Genomic DNA, 18,246 nt, shown 5'->3' on the forward strand with positions numbered 1-18,246 from the left:
ATAAAAAAGTAGATTGTCATATAATTGTTTTTACGAACGATCGATAATCCAGGAGAAACGGAATAGTTATGTAGGGTGGATTCTCCTTGACACTTTGTATTCGCGTTCTAATCGATATATAGCACGGGCAAGCATAAAGCAAAAGAACACGTTATGAAACTGTGTTCTTACGACTGCGGTAAGAATTTTAAGAAAAATTGACTCATATTCAACTGGATAATTGGTTTCGATAAATCAACAAATTCGAGGTACTAATCGAGTAATGATTTTCTCAGACCTGAACGCTCACACTTTTGAAATGAAAACAAAAAACTAATTACAAACAGCGACATTCCTGGCAAGGCACGAATCTCTGTATTACGCAATTTTCATCGTATCACGGAACAAATAGTACCTTATCATTCTGTACATATTTAGGATACTTATCAATGTCGATTGCTGCAGGCACGATTAATTAATTGATTAACGCACAACTGGGGGCATGAAAAATTACACTATTCAAACTTACTTTCGGTACTGCGAAATTGGTGTGATTATACATCATTCAGCTGAAATCTTTCTTGTAATGTAGGAATGAAAATGGCATATTTTTGTCTTTGCGCCAGAGACAAGTCATCATGCTACGATAAATTAAGGTTCCGATACAACAATTACAATTGCCATAACGCTACTTCGGTGAGTAATCACCGAATTTGGAGGTACGCAGGGTATTGCGTTCTGTTACGAAGCACAGATACCGCACAAACAGCTACAGCAGGCAGTTTCGCTCGATGGCGGGGAAACGGATAAAAGGCCTTGCAACACCGGGATCAGCCGCAGTTGAGTACTGTACTCTGATTGAGAGTGATACGGGCTAGTCGATTAAGAATTTTGCAACGTATTAGACAAGTCAACATGTCCAGAGTGCCGAAATTGAAGTTGAACAATGGGAGGGAAATTCCCGTCTTTGGCTTGGGAACGTGGAAGGTGAATAATAATAATGAATCATTTTGAACGTGGGTGTTTCGATGGAACAATTAAATATTGACAATTTTGTATGTTTGGTCAATCCGCAAAATTGAGAAAGTTGAGAATCTGGGAAATTCGAACAGGATTTAATTCTGTACTTAGACTGAAGAAAGTCATTTCATAAAATTAATAAACGTGACTTGGTCCGTACTCTACGGTGGAAAAATATTTGACAATAATTTAAAACTTCATCTCGAAAAGTCTTTAAAACAATTTCCGAAACATTGGAATAAAATGGTTTTTGGCAGGATTTAATTTCTTTAAATTGTTTAGATCGTTCGAACAAAGTTTAACGTTTCCAAAATCGAAGTTGAAGTGAAAAGAATTTTTGTGAAATTTAAGTGACCTTGATATAATACCCATGACGTGTGTGAAAGTAGGATATGGATATGAATAATCAATATTTGGTGTTTGGCTAACAAATATGCTGTTTTCTTCCGTGCGAAATAACGGTTTGATCGAGATTTCCATTAAACAAGTCCCTGATATCGTTTATAGGCTTATACACAGGTGCGAATTTACACCGTGTAGCTTTGAAGATTTGTAATGTCACATGAATTGAGCGATTTGGATTTTGTTTTTTTTTTAAATCGAAGTTAGAAGTGTAAGAAATCTCGTAGAATGTAGCACAGCTTCGAAAAATATCGTTTTATCGGTAAAAAGTACCTTAGAAAACTGAACCCGCTAACGTAAAAATCACTTTTAATAATTTGGGCCTTGTTGAAAAATTTCAGTCAAAACCCGGGCAAGTTGCTCAGGCGGTGAAGGACGCGATCGACATCGGTTACCGACACATCGATTGTGCTCACGTTTACGGAAACGAGAAGGAAGTCGGTGCGGCACTGGCGGCAAAATTTGCCGAAGGAGTGGTGAAACGGGAGGACCTCTTCATAACCAGCAAACTTTGGAACACGTTCCACAAGCCAGTACTCGTCGAGCCAGCCCTGAAAACAACCCTCAATGACCTTGGCCTTGAATACCTTGACCTCTACTTGATGCATTGGCCTTTTGCCTACAAAGAAGACCCGACAAATCTATTCCCGTCTAATGCCGATGGCTCCGTGAAGTACAGCGAGGTCGACTACCTTGATACCTGGAAGGCGATGGAGAACGTTAACAAGAAAGGACTCGCCAAGAGCATCGGAGTGAGCAACTTCAACTCTGAACAACTCGAGAGAGTCGTGAAGAACGCCGAAATCCTACCGGTGACGAATCAGGTCAGCATTTCCTTCACGGGATGTGTTACACAATCAATGTCCGACTCCAAGTAACCGGCAGAAATGTGCGATAACCGTTGACTCTGACGTAAATCCGTATCTTTTCATCAAATCATTACCAATTTCAGGTCGAATGCCACCCGTATCTGCCCCAGTTAAAATTATCAGAATTATGCAAGAGCAAGAACATCGTAGTGACGGGTTACAGTCCTCTTGGTTCTCCGGACAGACCCTGGGCTAAACCAGATGATCCCCAGCTGTTGGAAGATCCCAAGATTAAAGAGATCGGCCGAAAGTACAATAAGACATCCGCCCAAGTTCTCATCCGCTACCAGGTGAATTCGTCTTTTTTTTATAATTGTTTGATTAATTTTCATTTCTGATCAACAGCTGTTTTGATGATTTATGATAAGCTTGACGGTAACTGTGTCACTGTCAAAAAGTATAGATTAGATTCTCACCGTGTTTCAATGTCAAATTTGTTGTTACCGTCGTTATAGAAAGAATGAACGAACAAACTTTTTACAGATCGATCGCGGCCACGTAGTCATTCCAAAGTCCGTTACAAAGTCTCGAATCGAAGAGAACTTTCAAGTGTTTGATTTCGAGTTGACACCTGAGGACATCGAGTCCATTACGAGCTTGGACTGCAACGGCAGATGTGTTCCGATGAAAAGGTTAGCATTTATATACCAGTACCCGAATATGTGAAGAAACTATTAATAATTTATAAACAACTGTCGGCTATATTGTAGAATCTCAACGATTTCTATCGCGTTTGAATCATCGGAGATTACTTACCGTAATTTACAAATTGAAATTTAATCACTACCAAGCGACTTAATTGATTGTTTATCGTCTCTACGATCGTTGGTTATTAAAGTTTATGGATTCGAAAATTTTCTGTTACAGTGCGCAAACTCACAAATACTGGCCATTCGGAATTCCGTACTAAATCCACGCGTCAATTCTATTTATATTGTTTGTATCATCGAGTGTGATTTAGAAGACTGCACCCACTGTTTATTAAAAGAACCTACCGTAAACCCTTTTTGGCTTTAATTGACATTGGTCTGTTAAAAACAATTCTCTTCTCCTCTACCTTCGGTGTAAATGAGACAAGAATTAAGACTCTGATTGGATGCAGTAATACGACCTGCGATTGAAATAAAAACCAAAGTTGCAGCGTTAAATGATTTACGAGGTACGACTGCGGTAGTTGATGCGACCTTATTTGGTTTGGATCATTCTATACCGTCGACATATTCATTGGAAACTGTTATCCTGATGATAATCCTGACAGTACAGTCTGCGCGTATAGTCTATAAACGATAATCGGCTAGACTGTAGTTCATGCCTACGATGAACAAGTGTCATTACATATTAAAGATATACAGGCTTTTGTGTATTCTGAGTTAGTCCGTTCTAGATATTTCATTGTTTATTTCGCGTATCGCTATTCATTGAGGACTTGGAAGGAGAAAAACAGTTTCTACAAGACATTTTGATCAGACAGTAAATCCATAAATAATGAAGAACATTTCATATTAATATAAATAATTGTTTTACACCATTTTGTGCAACAATCATATCCTGGTACATAGACTTATCACCTATTATCTCTGTTACGTTCCAGTGTCAAAACTTTCGAAAAATCACACCTGTACAACCGATAAGGTATCTCAACTAGGAACTGCACTTTTATCTCTATTTTATTATCACAAATGTTTAAAAGACCTTAGATTACAAAATCAGCAAGGTGGTTGAAAAATACTTAAAAATTTACGAATAAAAGCATACTCCGAGGACAGGGCTATTCAAAAGAACGTAGAAAAAGTAGTTTCACCGATTACGGAAAAATACCAAATCTATGTTGAAACGTATGGAACATTTTTCAATAACACGAAGTCCGTCATGAAAAACACCAAAATTCACGACTTTCACAGATTGCACCACGTCGTACTTGTAAGTATCATAGAAAGTTCCGGGTCCGGCGCGTAAAACTAATCAGCTGATGATCTAGAAAAGTTTTCAATCGTCTTCTCAGCCTGTTCCACTGCAGAACAAACCCGGATGTGTGAAACATTTAAACGCATAATGGAAAGAAATATTTTATGTCAGCAAATTTGACCTTTGAGTCAACGACATAAATTGGAATAGCTTTGATATCGGTGCTCGTAAATTTGGAACTAGGGAACAGACACGTGAACACTACTTAACTTACAGTTCAACGCATCCTAAAGATAATTCCAAGAAAAAAAAAATTACACTAAGTGAATTGCGGTTTGAAGAAAGCGCTTCTTCATCCCACTAAGCTGCTCGAGGCGTGAGGTGTAGATTACGTAACTATGATAGTTCAATGCCCGAACCACGACGTTCCATTCCGTCACTTTTACGTTGATGAGACGCGCAGACTCAGAAACATCGAGCGCGGAGCAGAAGCACGTGGACAATGCAGCTGGACATGTGAAATGATTTATGACGTCTCACGAATCAAGCCGAAAGGCGAATCGAGTACAGGAGGCACATCGAGAAACCTTCCGATAGCCTTTCACGCTGTAGGTTGAAATTGATGGCTCGATATTACACAAAATGGAAATGGCTGTACGGCCAGCGAGCAAAATCAGTAGTATCAGCCGTACTTAAGCTACTTGTCTCTGGTTCCTCAGGCAAAGAGGAAGTGGAGAGGCACTGCCGAGTTACCACGCGATAATCAGTAGTAGCTTGATTATTCAGCCGTGGTTCGTTACCAAAAGTTCAACTCACGCGGTTCGTTTTACCCAAGCTCAGAATGGTCAAAGTACCGACAGTGAAGTTCTACAATGGAACGGAAATCCCAGCGATTGGACTCGGCACTTGGAGGGTGAACTTATAAATTTTTCTCAAGTCTACCAACAACCCCGCTTCACCTTACTTGCTAAACAATTTTACTTCATTCGAAGCCATGGCTCGAATGGAACATTATCGCTTATCGAATACTCCGTTGTTTTCTGGATAAAAATTACATCATGACACTTGGGTCACGAAAAACGGAATATTTTCATGTGACAATCCGTGATTTGGCAAATTTTGTTTTCATTCATTTTAATGGTAATATTCACTTTGTTTTGATAATAGTCGAAACCGAATGAAGTGACGCAAGCTGTTAAGGATGCGATTGATATTGGCTACCGGCATATCGATGGTGCCCATTTGTACGCGAATGAAAAAGAAATTGGCGAGGCTGTGCGAGCTAAGATTCAACAAGGCGTTATCAAACGAGAAGATATCTTCATCACCGGTAAACTCTGGAACACTTTTCATCGGCCAGGTGCTGTTGAACCTTCGTTGAGACGAACACTCGACGATTTGGGCGTTGAGTATATTGACCTCTACTTGATACACTGGCCAATGTCTTACAAAGGTTATTTAAAATTGTTACCGTAATATCTAATTCTTGATCGTACTGATCTACTACCAAGTTCGGTTGAATTAACGCGTGAATTTTTTAGAGGGCAGCAATTTCCAGCCGAAGGACGCCAATGGCAAACTTGTATACACTGACTACGATTACGTCGATACATGGAAAGCCATGGAGGAGGTTTACGAAAAGGGATTGGTGAAAAATATTGGCGTAAGCAATTTCAACGAGGAGCAGCTGGAACGAGTGTTGAAAGCCGGAAAAATTAAGCCGGTTACCAATCAAATCGAATGCCAGCCTTACTTGGGCCAATTCAAGCTTTCAGAATACTGTAAATCCAAGGGCATCGTTGTAACAGCGTTCCGCCCATTAGGACGCCCGGATAGTACAGTGATAAAAAAAGGGGAGCCGACACTTCTGGAAGATAACAGGATCATAAGGCTTTCCAAGAAGTATAACAAAACTCCCGCACAAGTTTTGCTCCGTTATCAAGTAATTTATTTTCCCGATTACGAATATTTTATTAACGTAATAAAAATCATCGCACGATATTATGCGCAATAGTTTTTTTAGTAATACAGATATAGTTATTACCAGTATAAAATCTGGGGGTGGTCGTAAACCCTTGCGTGACTTAGCTACTGATTCTAGTGCAGTCTTACGTATTACGAAAGTTCTGGTCCGATGAATTCATGGTTTTTTCAGATCGATCGTGGACATGTCGTCATCCCTAAATCAGTGTCCAAATCTCGGCTGAAAGAAAATTTCGATATTTTTGATTTCGAACTTTCCAAGGAAGACGTTGAACTCATCAATTCCTGTGACTGCAATAAAAGATTTTGCCCAATGTCTGAGTAAGTCTAGGATCGACAACTCGTATTATTCGCCTCCGGTTTGAAAATCACTAATTTATTTTTCAGTGCCATCGACAGTCCCTATTTTCCCTTCAGGGATTAATTTCAACTACCGGGCTGAATGATTCAACACTTTCCAACAACGACACAAGTCGGTTGCACCTCAAGACAGCAGTGAACATATTTTTTACGATGTCTGTATTGCTGATTATATTGCGTGGTTTCTAATGAAATTCCTCTTCGTTTGTACAGGATTTTTATCCGAGCTCGCGCTAGCAAATATTCAACATCAATTTCATATCAAATCGTTCAAACATGGTACGGTATGTTCGCACATTGCATAAGAAAGCGAATTGAAATAAAAATTTCTTTTCAGAGTGCGCAGCGTGGCCTTACACTTATCAACCTGTTATCTCCGCTATCGTTTTCCGTGAATAGCTATCGCAATATAATAGTTATCGTGCCTGCTAATACAACAACTTTCCTTCTGTCGGATCTACTCTATATTAACAATAGTTTTTTCTCTTGCCAATCTCAAATTTTCACCGGTTCCAAGGTTAGTTATTAGGAATCGTTTATGTGATTGTTATCCATTTGCTTCAACATTATTTGTACATAAAATAATCCAGCGCTTGTTTATCTCCCGAGGACCAGAAATGCTTTGAGGTGCGCAATCGTATCGATTCAATACGTCTCCGACCATTGCGTTAACGACAAGACAGAAAATACTTCGAGGTACCAGAAAAGTGCAAACCGAATAAACCTGAGAAAGCCCAAATAGGTGATGGCACCTTAGGACCATAGAGCTTCCAGGTAACGCGGGTCATGACAGCGCAACAAATTTGATAAGCTAATGCAAATAACTAAGGACTATAAAGATAGCGCAACCCGGTATGCAGAGGTTCATGTTTTGGAAAAGTCGAAGAAATCCAGTGACTCTTCTAGTCTACGCAGAGGCGAAGCGACTGGGGTTATTTTTTGGTGGCGGTAAAATTTCCCAATAAATAATAATAATATCTTGTAATCTCAAATAAAAATTTCAACCATTTCTTTTCATGTTTTTATCGCACCGATTAAAATGAACACGGAACTATTTATTATTTAATCTGTGTCGGAACTGGGGAAGCTACTTTCTTTAAGGGATAACACCACTGTGAAAGCCTAAAAAATACACCATTTTTTTGATGGAAAAAAAGGTAGTAAGATAATAATATTTAAGGAAGTTATTAGGGATATATTTAAGAATAATCTACAACTTACATATCAATGGCTAGAGAAATGCGTAGGGGATTTTTGATAAGTTAATTTAACCATTATTTATTAACAAATTTACGCTTCTCTTATTTAGTCAAAAATTGGACATTTTCATTCAAATACTCGCCAAGTGCACAACAATCAATATTTTCAAAATTCCCTACGCATTTCTGTCGATGTTAATATGTAGATTAAGTGATTTTATCCAGTTTCAAATTTGCACTAGTTAAATTACGTGTCGCAGGATTCAACATGTTTCGCAGGAATGGGTCTGGTTTCGCCATTTTTGAACACTTGTTGATAATAATTTCTTATAGTATACTTAAATATAAGCCTAATAATTGCCTTTGAAAATTACTACCGTATCACCCTTCCTTCCATGGAAAAAAAATGGTCAAAATAGCGCTTTTCTTTTGTTTTTACAATGGTGTTTAAGTGCATCTAGTTATCTCGCTCGCTCTAGCGATTGGCAACACCATCTGTACTAAACAGTAGCCATAATTCTCCATGTTTATTATATTATAAAACACATATATGACTACTTTACGTATACCCTGTTCTATGTACAATAACAATTTTATTCTTGCTGAAAAGTTCTTTATGATTTCTGTAAATTTTGGAGCCTTTTGAATTTAAATATTTGGCCTACGCCCCGGGCGGTTGAAATCCATGCTACGCCACTGCGTCTACGTTTAGTTTTCTTACAAATAGAGCTCACACGCATATCTCTGAACCATTACCGATTAGGTGTCCGGAGCTCTCAGATGAAATTTAGTCACACCTCCGATTAGTACATAAATATCAGTGTTACAGTTGTACGTAGCGCGAAAGGTTCAGTGTCAATCAATTCGAATCGGTGATTATATTTTCACAGATTTTTCGTGATGAATAAAGTACCAGTGAAAAAATTTTACAATCAAATGGAAATTCCCGTTCTTGGACTAGGAACTTGGAAAGTAAGTTTAGAATTTTTATACAATTATAACTATCACATGTTATCGGTGAACGTTAAAGTACAATTAGTTGATTTCCATAAATCCAATTTCTTGTTTCAAGAACCTAGGCTAGATTTCGACCTCATCATGGGTTTGAAATAGTACATTAGGATCCAAGTGCGCGAAATACGTAATTCTCGCACGCGTAACGTATACTATTTTTTTTTTTCTTCTACTCAACGTGCGAAATTCCTAACTCGTAAGAAACTAGAGTAAAGAGAAACTTTATTAACATTTTACAAATTCACTATTCTCAGTGTATCACATTGCGCATTAATGAGCGTGAATTGGGAATTTCGCACACTAACAACAGACATGATAAATCAAATTTTGCTACTGGCTACGAGTGAGTTAACAAAAAAACAATAACATAGCAATAACCTATGATGACATAGTATACCTATTATTCTAACAACAGTCTAAACCCGGTGAAGTGACTCAAGCCGTTAAGGATGCAATCGATATCGGGTATCGCCACATCGATGGCGCTTTTATCTACCGCAACGAAGCGGAAGTTGGCGAAGCCGTGCAAGCTAAAATTAAAGAAGGAGTCATCAAACGACAGGACATATTCCTCACGAGCAAACTTTGGAACACTTTCCATAGGCCAGAGGCTGTTGAACCTGCAATAAGGACTACTTTGAAGAATTTGGGTGTTGATTATGTCGATCTGTACTTGATACATTGGCCAATACCTTACAAAGGTTTTAACTCGATCTTCAAATACCCATTTAAAAATAATTTTACCATCATGTGTGCTGAGAGTCTGTACTGAAATTATTTGATTCTGCTTTCAAAAGGCAACCTCCATTACTGACGTTTTGTTTCATGCAAGATAAATCGCACATTTTTTTCAGAGGGTAAGGAACTTCAACCTACCGGCGTCAATGGCGAAATACTGTTCAGCGATTACGACTACGTCGATACTTGGAAAGCCATGGAAAAGTTGTATGAAAAGGGATTAGCAAAGAACATTGGTGTCAGCAATTTTAACGAAGAACAATTGGAGCGCGTGTTAAAGGAGGGAAAGATCAAGCCTGTCACGAATCAAGTCGAATGTCATCCGTATTTGACCCAGATAAAATTGTCCGAGTATTGCAAATCAAAGGGCATTACCATAACCGCATATTGCCCGCTAGGATGCCCGGACAGACCGTGGGGAAAACCTGAGGATCCGAAGCTTTTAGATGATCTAAAGATTACAAGCATCGCTAAGAAGTACAAGAAGAGTCCCGCTCAAGTTGTGCTCCGTTATCAGGTGACATATTTGAAAGATTGGGATTATTTTATTAAAGGAATATTACATCGAGTAGGGTCATAAGTCATAATACTGTATAATACTGCCATATCAGAAAGAGTGAAAAACGTGAATTTCGAATCAATTAAATATTAAAGTCATCACGCGCTACTATGGAGATTTTCAATTTTACGCTATGAAAATGTTAATCTGACTTAAGGAAGTTTCTACGATTAATGAATCACTACTTTGCCACAGGTTCAACGTGGGCATATCGTCATCCCAAAGTCAGTGAACAAATCTCGCATCCAAGAGAATTTCAACATCTTTAATTTTGAACTTTCCGAAGAGGACATTGAGCTAATCAACTCGTTCGATTGCGGTGGAAGAATTTGTGCATTGCGAGAGTATGTAATTTTATTTTCTACGTCGACCAATGATAGCATTAATCATATTTCCCGGATGTCTTTACGGATGTGAGGGGCCAATTTCCCTTTTTTATTCAATGCAACAGGTCATGTGAACACAATTTACGATGAATCGTCAAAGGCGCTGTTTTCGCGAATGTTGAGCAGACTATAATTAATGACTATGTTTTCATAATATATAAAGAGCAAGACCCATAAATCATTCGCTGTTAAATTGATGTGTAATTTTTCATGAAACCAGTTAATTATCAATTTGAATGGTATTTTATTACCACATCATAAAACTCATTCAAAACACTTTTATTGCAAATAGTTACTCGAGTCATGTGATTATATTCATACGTGTCCGGGATCGTCTCATCGTCGTTACTTATAATTTGATTTTCAGGATAGTAAATTTTACTAATCGAAATTTTTAGGTGTAACGAGAGCCCATACTACCCGTTCAAGAATTAATATTGGCGATCGAAGTAACCGGTGCTTGAGTTTTAACAATCGCGCCACGTGACAGCCGGCATACAACTAGTAACTCTAATCAGGATCATCTCTGAAGCAAATCCTATTTATTCAGACCTAAATACCCATAGCATGTCAACTAGTAGTAATCATGGTATATTGTGAAAAAAAAATCCACGTGTGCCACATTTTAACCATAGATTAAATAAAACGGTATCGTTACATTTTATTTATATTTTTCTCTGGAGAGCCAAACAATCATGAGGACATTTCATTGGATGAAAATTACAATCATGGAGTAGAGTCATTGCTGTCGTTACAACCGCAATCGCAACAGTCGCAAAAGTCTTCGTCACTATCTTCTTCTAGCCAACAGCCGGTTTCTCCTCCACAAGGAGGTTTCGGTAATCCTTCCGGTTGATATCCCCTATCAGCGCTGCACTTTGGGGTTACACTGCAATTACAGGGAACACTGGATTCTCCTCGGGAGCACTTTCCCTTACATGAACACCGGCAACCACCTGGTTCCGACAACGGAAGACACTCCTTACACGGAGTAGGCGATTGGCAAGTGTGGCAGAGAGATCCAGTGTCACAAGGCGCCGGTGGACAAGTTGGTGGTGAACAAGGAGTCTGACCACAGTAAACGTACGGACAAGGAGGGTCCGGTCTACGACACGCTGGGGATTCAAGGCACTCTGGTGGCTTGCAAAGTGGTTTATTTTGACAACGGACTGCCACGGGCAGACGGATTGGAGGCTTGCAAGATGGTGGTGCACACGGCGGAGGTGGTGGACACCTAACCGGTTCGCATGATGGCGGTGGTGGACAGGACGGTGGCTTACAACATGACGGGAGTGGACATGGTGACGGTTTACGGGGTGCAGGAGAACATGGAGATGGCTTGCACGGCAAAAGACAAGGTGGAGGTGGACAAGGCGGAGGTCCACTTGCTGGTAGCATACAACATGACCTTGGTTTTGAAGTGCTTGGTCTACACGGAGGCTTCTCGTAACATGGGACTGGAGCAGGAGTAGGACAGATGCACCGCTTTAGCTTTCCCTGTGTGAGAGATATTTCATAGATGTAGTTACTGTTTAGGTTCAAGATCTTAGCGAATTTTCCTGTCGGCTTACTTCAGCGTCAGTTGTAAATGCTGCTGCGCCAGACGATGATTCCGATCCCTTCCTCGGAGAACTTGTGGAGTCGGAAACCTTTGAACAGCTAGGAACCATCCAATGTGGCAGCCAGGAACCACTCTGACTTGAACTTTGCTTGCAGTCTTTTTTGGCAATGGAGTTCTTTTTCGAGCCTTTTGATTCCCCGTCCATTCCAAGGCACATTTCCATTTCAATCTGAAATGATGAGTTGCCAATAAGATGTACCCGATAGCAATTGGAGTATTGAGTATGTACTTACTATAGCCTTTTCTTTTTGCATCAGCTTCTTTTTAAGTTGGTGCATGTTATGCTTGTGTGTCTGTAACGCACAGTTCATTTTTCTCTCCGTTGATTCGAGCTCCTGGATCCGTTTAACCATTTTTTTACCACCCGAGTCCTTCTGGAATTCTCTCGAAGTCAGTAGCTGTTCTATTTGCTGTCGGAACTTGACCTCCTTCTCCTCCAGTTCACGGATACAACACTTCAAATTCACCTCCTCGGATCCAAGCTTTCGAAGTTTCGAAAGACAAACGAGGTCCTCCGAGTGAATGGAATGAAGACTTGGCACAGTAGTTTTTTCTACTTCATGCTCCAGGTCTGTTATTCGTTTAGTCAGATCGTTGTTTGCCGATTCCAAAGAATCCAGTTCCATTCCGCTTTCTTCCAACTCTATTTCCGTGTCAATTATTTTACCCTGCAAAAAATATTTAAAAAAAATAACTTTTACCTGTTACCTAACAGAAAATATGCACGTGTCGGTTATAGATACAACAGACATCGCCCGAGAGGCTGTCATGAGAATATGACCCGTCAGAAACTAGAGAAACTAATAATTATAGCGCAACTGTGATGAGATGAAGTGGAACAATGTTTGTTTGACACTGAAAATTGTACGATTTCACCAATGGAGTGCGGACGGTAAAAAAAAAATGAGCTTATGCGTACGTGCAGTTTCTCAGTTTCCGCATTTAGCTCAGACACGGTATTCTTTAAATTTTCCAGCAGCTTGTCTGTAGGATCAGGTGTTGGCGAGAATTTAGCCATAATTTCTTTAACCTTGCACAGTGGTGCATCAGCGCATTTTTGTCCCGATACCCACATGTTATAGGCCATCAGAGCAGGAATTGATCTCTCCATGGTGGTGATTTTATTTTTGAGAAACTGCTGACGTTGCACCATGCTGCCGCGACGTTCTTCAAACTTTGACACCGCATTTTCAAAATGTTTTGCCGGTGGTTCCCTGTTTACTCGCACGTCAGATTTACACCCCGCTGAAAAGTACGTTTCAAATATTACCATATTTCGAACAGTATAAATGTACGTACAATAGATCACAGGACCAAGCTTTCGCTGGAATTTCAGTCTACGTCGATATGGGTTACGAATGTTTTAATTTCATAGACGTCAAAAGTCAGGTTAGAGAATCTTTCATGATATGTTGAACAACCATTTCCTTATGTCAGTATTACCCAACCCCTAATGCTAGTAACTCACAACGGCAGTGTAACGTTGCCATGATTGGTTTTTGAAATGTAGTTTTCTTTATCTAATAGAATTTTATCGATTCGCTGTTTCTTTAATTATTAGCTCCTACGTTGAATTTTTACATCGTGCATGTTTTTGATTGACATTTTGACCGCGAAATGTTTAAAATTTCATAGCCAACTACGCTGATTGATTTTCTCCGAAACAAAAATGCGCCGTACCAGCTGTTAACCAATCATCACTTGTCATTTCAAACGGTACCCAAAATAGTTCATTTTATTTTTACGTCCCGCGTGAAAAATAATCGCATTACCAAATGCAAATATTTTCGGTAATATTTATAAATGTTCATGGATAATTCAGGAAAAATTCTATAGGAATTTAAATGCAGAAACTAAATTGCAAAAATATCTAAAATCTGGAGCCGAAAGGAACGAAGAATGATTTTACTTGCCAAATCAATTGCGGGTGAGACGTGAAGTTCTTCTATATTCGTGAAAATGACGCAATGTATCTTTTGCTACTAGTATATCAATCCTGTTTAAACAGGAAATCAAATAATCCGGTGATGGTAACACCTAGGGATGGGGGTGGTGACGAGGACAAGATATCATTAACTACTGCAGCAAGTACCACGCCACAGGCAAGCATTGAAAGTGCCCAAACGGGTATTCCAGGTATCGATGCCTACAGTAAATTAGAAGACAGGCCATGTCACAAGGTTGCAGGTAGAAGGCCTTTCAGTTATCGCAAACGAAAACCTTTGGAACAGAACGGGCTTTTCGCAGCTCCCCCTGGCGTCAGCCCCCATCACATGTCTTCTTCGAGTAGCCGTAGAAATACAGGTTGTAATGACATTTGTTAATTCACTGAAATACGTTAGATTTTAATGTGACTATGAGAATAGCTATTACAATTTCGCCTGGGCGAAAGTTGACTGTATAATCTATCAAGTATGTGCATCTATAATTCTCAGATCTTGAATTGGTCCACCGTAGGAGGTTCGCGACTAGTGTTCATATGGCCACAGAAGTCTCGCACTCGAAGTCGATTGTTATGTGTAATGGCACCTTTAGTGCGTGGAGCGCTCATGGGGCTGCTATTCATTGATGCGTTGCACCTCTGGCCTGGCGAGTTTCTCCCTAACTCTCTTCCGTCATCTTCCCCGCCTCCACAGCCCCCCGTCAAATGCAACGTTATTGAACCCTTATGGTTCGATAACACTTGAGGGATAGCACAAAACAAGGACTGCGATGATCCACAGATATGTACAAGTTGACTCTTTCTCGCGAGCGAGTAGGAAAGCGATTGCAGTTGAATAAATAAGCCAACGACGAATAATTCGGTGCTTATCGTCGATACAGTAATTATTGTCATGACTCAAAAGACTGTGGTAGAATTATTGTTATAGTATTCAAGGTTTACGAATCAATTTTACACTCTCTTTAGCCATCGCTGGGTTTTTTTATGATGATGTATACATACAAATGATCGTTTAACATCGGGTTTCAGAGGATGTATTCAATAAATTGAAATTTTCAAGATATTCAAGGGGAATGGATCCCCTTTCTCATTTATAGCTCTAACGAAAGTGAAAACAATAGAAATTTCTGATATGTATTACAGGAGCTGGTGCTGGAGGATAGGCAGATAGTATTCACATGGAACTCTGATAGTATACCACGTGCTCGCTTGTTTTGCGTCTCTAAAATGCAACATCCTTCCACGCAAAATGTATTTTTAGAACTAATTGTCGATAGTAAACTCATATTGGTATCCAACCAGTACCTATTGATTTCACGAAAATAGTGAATCATGTGAAAATATCTCAATTTTCGGTGTCCAATCCGTTTGTGTACAAATAATCTCGGCTTCAATGCAGATTATGAATTTTTTTGACGTCCAATAACGCTGGTGGCCTATAGGTGGCCTCCAAGCGGATATTTCCTCAAATTCCAAATATAGCGAGCCGAGCGCGGAGCGCGGTGCCAGTAACTTGTGAGCAGTGCCAAGGAAAACACGTGTTTCAGATCCGCAAACCAGATTGTATATAATTTAGGCAATTCGCGTTATTTGATTGATGCATTCCAATCAAACTAAAAATCAGTGATAAATACACTAATTGCAAACGTGTGTCTGAAGTGAAAATAATGATTATTGAAATTACAACAGCCTGGAAATATTGAAGGTGAGTTTCATACGTCAGTTTCATTAGATTGTATACAACTTTAGCTCTGGTGAACGTATTTCGCTATGTTGGGGGCTGCTCTTTCGTTTCTGCTTGCTGTGTTTGTTAAATGCGTAGTTATATCGTTACCATGTTTTTCAATTGTCTCGTGAATTAAATGTGAATCCGCGCAAATTGAACGGACACCGGCGATATTTGCAGAACTAAAGAAACTGTACGACAAATATTTGTAGAGATTGGATTTTTCCTATGAAGCTGTGATTTCAATAGTTGTTTTTTAAGTAACTTTATTCTGCACCTTTAGATGTTTTAGTTTTAATAAATGTTTGGATGTTCTAAAATTTAATTCTTCGCAAATGATTAATTGCGAAAGAGAAAATCCATTACACTTCCTTGTTTACGAATAATTTGAAAAACTGCCGGGAGAATAGTTTCTTTTAAACAGTTAAAAGTGCGGCAATCTAGATCATTACGATACGGAAGATTTGACAGATTTTCATCAGTTGCGTCTGCATTATAAGTACTGAAACATTAGCAAATAATGTTAGTTTCTCGAGTTTTTTTCATTCGTTGCACAGTAGTCTGGTTAAATACGCACTAATGTGGACACGTCCTACTTTAGATAATCAAAAATCTCTGATAATAGGGAGCAAAGATACAGCAATGTATTTTTGAGTGATAACTAGTATAAATTATATTTTCCTCTATATATGTACAAAGAGATTCATGTGTTTGTATTTACTCAAATACGTTCAACATCGACTAACATTACAAATATGTAAATCATTTTCGGAAAAATTGATAACTAAAATAAAGTACATACAAATCAATTGACGTATGTTTCAGGTGAATAGCTCTTTATACTCTAAGGAGTAGCTCTGTCTCTATCCTAGGGAGTTTTGAGCGCCGCCATCTAATTTCGGAACACACTCACAATCTCCAGTCATGGCAATTTGCTGCGATAAATACGCTCTGCATTACCGAGTGCTTTCGTGACGCATTACAGGTTGGTTACCGACATATGCTTACCATCTGAAATTAGTACTACAAATCATTTTGTATCACATGGCACGCTAGTAGGTCAGACACGAAAAACATTAGCATAGCCTTTCTGAGACTTCTCAGTTCACTCTGATAGAATTCTGTTGCACATTGCTGCAGGGTGCAGACGAAAATACCGGTTAAAAATGTCGAATTCGCATTTATTTATGAAAACGGGGTTTCCCCGTGCAGCATTGAACAATGGTATTGGACGTTACGTGTGTCAACTGCAACGTGTTACAATAAAATTCTGCAAAAGCAATGGATCGAGCCGTGGAGTGCGGTAAATATCTGCCTATGATAGCTGTGGATATTCCTAACCTGAGATGTTTTTCTTAATCCACATATTTCTCTTCTTAGAGATTTCCTCGAACACGATCTTGTAAATTTCGCCAAGGAGAATCCGGGAATCGTCGTATACGTAAAACCTCGGAGGCATAGGACACCTGCTCTGAGTGCTGAATACCGTAAGTCCTGGCAAACGTTGTAAGTGAAGTAGATACGCTTTGCTCTCTGTTTCAAATGCATTGAATGGAAACGAAGTAACAAGTCAATTTCATTTATGATTTGCTGCGGAATGAGCGACAGTAATAATGATCGCTGTTATTTTTATCTAACCGTTCAATCAACGGTTCAATCAATCATCCCAGTTTACAAATTTAACTGATTTTCAGTAAATGGAGAAAAGCAGTTGCTATTCTGCAGAAATTATACACGGGAGGAAGTTAACAAATGGTTGGGGTTACTGCGATCGCAAGTACGTGACACTTCGGCTATAAGACTTAGGAAAATGTGGCACACGGATAATCCTTCCATCCAGGGACCTTGGACACCTTGGACATTTAGAGACCCTGCTCAGAATCTGGTTGAATTTCCCGATGTATGTACACAAATATTTGAACTATCAGTTTTCTGCGTAAATCGCATTTAAGTAAAACTACTACTTGATCAAGTTGACTGTCCCATAAATTTTGTTAATACTGATTACCAATGTTTTTCTTAGCCCAAGTTATTCAAGATGGAGACCGAACAACAAACAGCCACAGAAAAGTTACTGGAGATATTTAAAGCTCAACAAGAAGCTGAAAGAAAAAGAGCGAATGAAACGGGATAGTTTTTTAATATATGAACTGTACAACATTAACTTTAGATATCATAAGTATCGTAGGTGAAGAAATTTAAAAGAAATAAATAAATGTCACGTCGGTAGCGGATGGACTTTCGTGCAATTATTACATATTATAGACAATGCCCATTATTACATTTATTACCGTTGCTCGTGTCTTGTAAAATCAATTAAATTTTTACAAAAATCTTTAACAAATAACACTGATTTCATAGCATTTGCGGATTTTAGTAAAATGTACCGACTTATCTGATGCAACTTCAGACTGTCTGCGGCAGTAGTTGCCGATCGCGATCTCGTTGCAACTTTCACGTGTCTCGGAAACGCCATCTTGCGAAGCAATACAAGCGTTACAGCGTCGAACAGTGAAGCAATAATTGGCACACTCATGTCGCAA

General features: G+C 39.1%; 4 protein-coding genes across 8 annotated transcripts; all 4 read left to right on the forward strand.

Moving 5' to 3' along the window:
- Nucleotides 1-797: 797 nt before the first annotated feature.
- LOC124185504 (aldo-keto reductase family 1 member B1-like) lies at nucleotides 798-3,271 on the forward strand. The gene is made up of 5 exons (XM_046576356.1): nucleotides 798-966; nucleotides 1,743-2,225; nucleotides 2,354-2,560; nucleotides 2,754-2,902; nucleotides 3,138-3,271. The coding sequence occupies exons 1-5, from the start codon at nucleotides 895-897 to the stop codon at nucleotides 3,178-3,180; spliced, it is 954 nt and encodes a 317-aa protein (XP_046432312.1). The 5' UTR covers nucleotides 798-894; the 3' UTR covers nucleotides 3,181-3,271.
- A 1,059-nt stretch (nucleotides 3,272-4,330) lies between these two features.
- LOC124185502 (aldo-keto reductase family 1 member B1-like) lies at nucleotides 4,331-6,859 on the forward strand. 2 transcript variants are annotated; one of them, XM_046576354.1, is made up of 6 exons: nucleotides 4,642-4,783; nucleotides 4,895-5,088; nucleotides 5,343-5,628; nucleotides 5,717-6,117; nucleotides 6,331-6,479; nucleotides 6,546-6,859. In XM_046576354.1, exons 2-6 carry the CDS (start codon nucleotides 5,017-5,019, stop codon nucleotides 6,580-6,582), a joined length of 945 nt encoding a protein of 314 aa, XP_046432310.1. In that variant the 5' UTR covers nucleotides 4,642-4,783; nucleotides 4,895-5,016; the 3' UTR covers nucleotides 6,583-6,859. The 2 variants fall into 2 exon arrangements, with proteins under 2 accessions (XP_046432309.1, XP_046432310.1); XM_046576353.1 differs by lacking the exon at nucleotides 4,895-5,088 and having other exon boundaries at nucleotides 4,331-4,783.
- A 116-nt stretch (nucleotides 6,860-6,975) lies between these two features.
- Nucleotides 6,976-11,064, forward strand: LOC124185501 (aldo-keto reductase family 1 member B1-like). 4 transcript variants are annotated; one of them, XM_046576348.1, is made up of 7 exons: nucleotides 6,976-7,108; nucleotides 7,234-7,466; nucleotides 8,608-8,689; nucleotides 9,147-9,432; nucleotides 9,586-9,986; nucleotides 10,224-10,372; nucleotides 10,813-11,064. In XM_046576348.1, the coding sequence occupies exons 2-7, from the start codon at nucleotides 7,333-7,335 to the stop codon at nucleotides 10,847-10,849; spliced, it is 1,089 nt and encodes a 362-aa protein (XP_046432304.1). In that variant the 5' UTR covers nucleotides 6,976-7,108; nucleotides 7,234-7,332; the 3' UTR covers nucleotides 10,850-11,064. The 4 variants fall into 4 exon arrangements, with proteins under 4 accessions (XP_046432304.1, XP_046432305.1, XP_046432306.1 ...); XM_046576349.1 differs by lacking the exon at nucleotides 6,976-7,108 and having other exon boundaries at nucleotides 7,324-7,675; XM_046576350.1 differs by lacking the exons at nucleotides 6,976-7,108; nucleotides 7,234-7,466 and adding an exon at nucleotides 8,986-9,074 and having other exon boundaries at nucleotides 9,163-9,432.
- A 4,427-nt stretch (nucleotides 11,065-15,491) lies between these two features.
- Nucleotides 15,492-17,937, forward strand: LOC124185506 (39S ribosomal protein L43, mitochondrial). The gene is made up of 6 exons (XM_046576358.1): nucleotides 15,492-15,682; nucleotides 16,529-16,688; nucleotides 16,844-17,006; nucleotides 17,084-17,190; nucleotides 17,398-17,603; nucleotides 17,727-17,937. Exons 3-6 carry the CDS (start codon nucleotides 16,870-16,872, stop codon nucleotides 17,835-17,837), a joined length of 561 nt encoding a protein of 186 aa, XP_046432314.1. The 5' UTR covers nucleotides 15,492-15,682; nucleotides 16,529-16,688; nucleotides 16,844-16,869; the 3' UTR covers nucleotides 17,838-17,937.
- Nucleotides 17,938-18,246: the final 309 nt, after the last annotated feature.

This window comes from Neodiprion fabricii, chromosome 6, assembly GCF_021155785.1.
Source record: "Neodiprion fabricii isolate iyNeoFabr1 chromosome 6, iyNeoFabr1.1, whole genome shotgun sequence".
NCBI classification, from domain to species: domain Eukaryota; kingdom Metazoa; phylum Arthropoda; class Insecta; order Hymenoptera; family Diprionidae; genus Neodiprion; species Neodiprion fabricii.

What these genes read in the sequence shown, in the direction of transcription:
- LOC124185502 (XM_046576353.1), top strand. Translation starts at nt 4,574, where the DNA reads ATGATAGTTCAATGCCCGAACCACGACGTTCCATTCCGTCACTTTTAC. An exon ending in TTCCGATAGCCTTTCACGCT is followed by an intron (nt 4,784 to 5,342) that starts GTAGGTTGAAAT and finishes TTTTGATAATAG; the next exon opens with TCGAAACCGAATGAAGTGAC. An exon ending in AAGTTTTGCTCCGTTATCAA is followed by an intron (nt 6,118 to 6,330) that starts GTAATTTATTTT and finishes TGGTTTTTTCAG; the next exon opens with ATCGATCGTGGACATGTCGT.
- LOC124185501 (XM_046576348.1), top strand. Translation starts at nt 7,333, where the DNA reads ATGCAAATAACTAAGGACTATAAAGATAGCGCAACCCGGTATGCAGAG. An exon ending in TTGGCCAATACCTTACAAAG is followed by an intron (nt 9,433 to 9,585) that starts GTTTTAACTCGA and finishes CATTTTTTTCAG; the next exon opens with AGGGTAAGGAACTTCAACCT. An exon ending in AGAATTTGTGCATTGCGAGA is followed by an intron (nt 10,373 to 10,812) that starts GTATGTAATTTT and finishes CGAAATTTTTAG; the next exon opens with GTGTAACGAGAGCCCATACT.
- LOC124185504 (XM_046576356.1), top strand. Translation starts at nt 895, where the DNA reads ATGTCCAGAGTGCCGAAATTGAAGTTGAACAATGGGAGGGAAATTCCC. An exon ending in TCCTACCGGTGACGAATCAG is followed by an intron (nt 2,226 to 2,353) that starts GTCAGCATTTCC and finishes TACCAATTTCAG; the next exon opens with GTCGAATGCCACCCGTATCT. An exon ending in AAGTTCTCATCCGCTACCAG is followed by an intron (nt 2,561 to 2,753) that starts GTGAATTCGTCT and finishes AACTTTTTACAG; the next exon opens with ATCGATCGCGGCCACGTAGT.
- LOC124185506 (XM_046576358.1), top strand. Translation starts at nt 16,870, where the DNA reads ATGTCGAATTCGCATTTATTTATGAAAACGGGGTTTCCCCGTGCAGCA. An exon ending in GGATCGAGCCGTGGAGTGCG is followed by an intron (nt 17,007 to 17,083) that starts GTAAATATCTGC and finishes TTCTCTTCTTAG; the next exon opens with AGATTTCCTCGAACACGATC. An exon ending in TGCTCTGAGTGCTGAATACC is followed by an intron (nt 17,191 to 17,397) that starts GTAAGTCCTGGC and finishes ACTGATTTTCAG; the next exon opens with TAAATGGAGAAAAGCAGTTG.